Below are 909 nucleotides of genomic sequence, written 5' to 3'. Positions count from 1 at the left end.
CACCAAGCCTCTGCCCCCCGACCCCCCCACCCCCAGCAAACAGGTACAGTCCTGCAGGTGTCTCTGTCTGTCCCGTCTTTGTCCTCGTGTCCTCAGGTTGTCTCTGAGACTTATTTTAACTTTAGCTGCTGCTTCTGGACCCAGGAAGTAGCTTTGATAATGTGTCTGTGCCTGAGCGTCCACTGATAGGTCAAAGGTCAACATGGGGGGGGTCTGTGGGGGACGGCTGTGGACTTACTGACGTCTTCAGAAACAAGATAAATGTTTTAGTTTGTAACAACACGCTGCATGTTTCTAACAAACCTGTTTACTCCTCGCTGTCTGCTCCTTTCTTCTTCATCTTCTCTTCTTCATCACTAACCTTTCAGCTGCTGGTGAGTCGACCAGCTCCGCCCAACAAGCCCCTCCCCCCTGACCCCGTCACACCTGCTCAGGTACGCTGCTAGCAGAAAGTGATCAGTCTGTGAATGTGACTGGGTTTAATGAAGAGATGCATGAGGCGTTCAGGAGCAGGACTGAGTGTGGGACAGAAAGAAATGATTAAAACTTTCATTTAGGTTTGGTTAAATGGCTGCAATAAAACAAATTATTACAAAAAATCATCAAAGACTTTAAATTAATACTTTCAATTATTAATTGTATTTAATTATTTTAAGTATTAATCTGTTGTTCTGGTTTTTATGTGGGGTTTTGTTTTTAGGTTTCTGTTCCTCTGAAACCTGTGGTGCCCAAGAAGCCACGCCCCCAGGCCACGCCCCTTAACCCTTACCCTCCACCTGCCTGCTTCACCTCCAACAGCAAACCTGCCGCACACAGAGCCGTCACACCTGCAACCGGCCCACCTAGAACCGGTCCACAAGCAGCCGGCCCACCTAGAACCGGTCCACAAGCAGCCGGCCCACCTAGAAC

The 909-nt window shown here is 48.7% G+C and overlaps 1 protein-coding gene across 1 annotated transcript in view; it reads left to right on the top strand.

The window, feature by feature from the left end:
• LOC106511031 (disintegrin and metalloproteinase domain-containing protein 15) overlaps positions 1–909 on the top strand; it is a gene marked incomplete at its 5' end in the record, with an annotated part of 11019 nt that overhangs the window by 7088 nt on the left and 3022 nt on the right. Inside the window, 2 exon segments of the mRNA XM_013999767.1 lie at positions 369–434; positions 701–909. Coding sequence (XP_013855221.1) covers positions 369–434; positions 701–909 — 275 coding nt within the window.

This window comes from Austrofundulus limnaeus, unplaced genomic scaffold (genome assembly GCF_001266775.1).
Source record: "Austrofundulus limnaeus strain Quisiro unplaced genomic scaffold, Austrofundulus_limnaeus-1.0 Scaffold2462, whole genome shotgun sequence".
In the NCBI taxonomy this organism is placed as follows: domain Eukaryota; kingdom Metazoa; phylum Chordata; class Actinopteri; order Cyprinodontiformes; family Rivulidae; genus Austrofundulus; species Austrofundulus limnaeus.
Note: the sequence above shows the minus strand (reverse complement) of the source record. Positions and strands in the feature narration are given on the sequence as shown.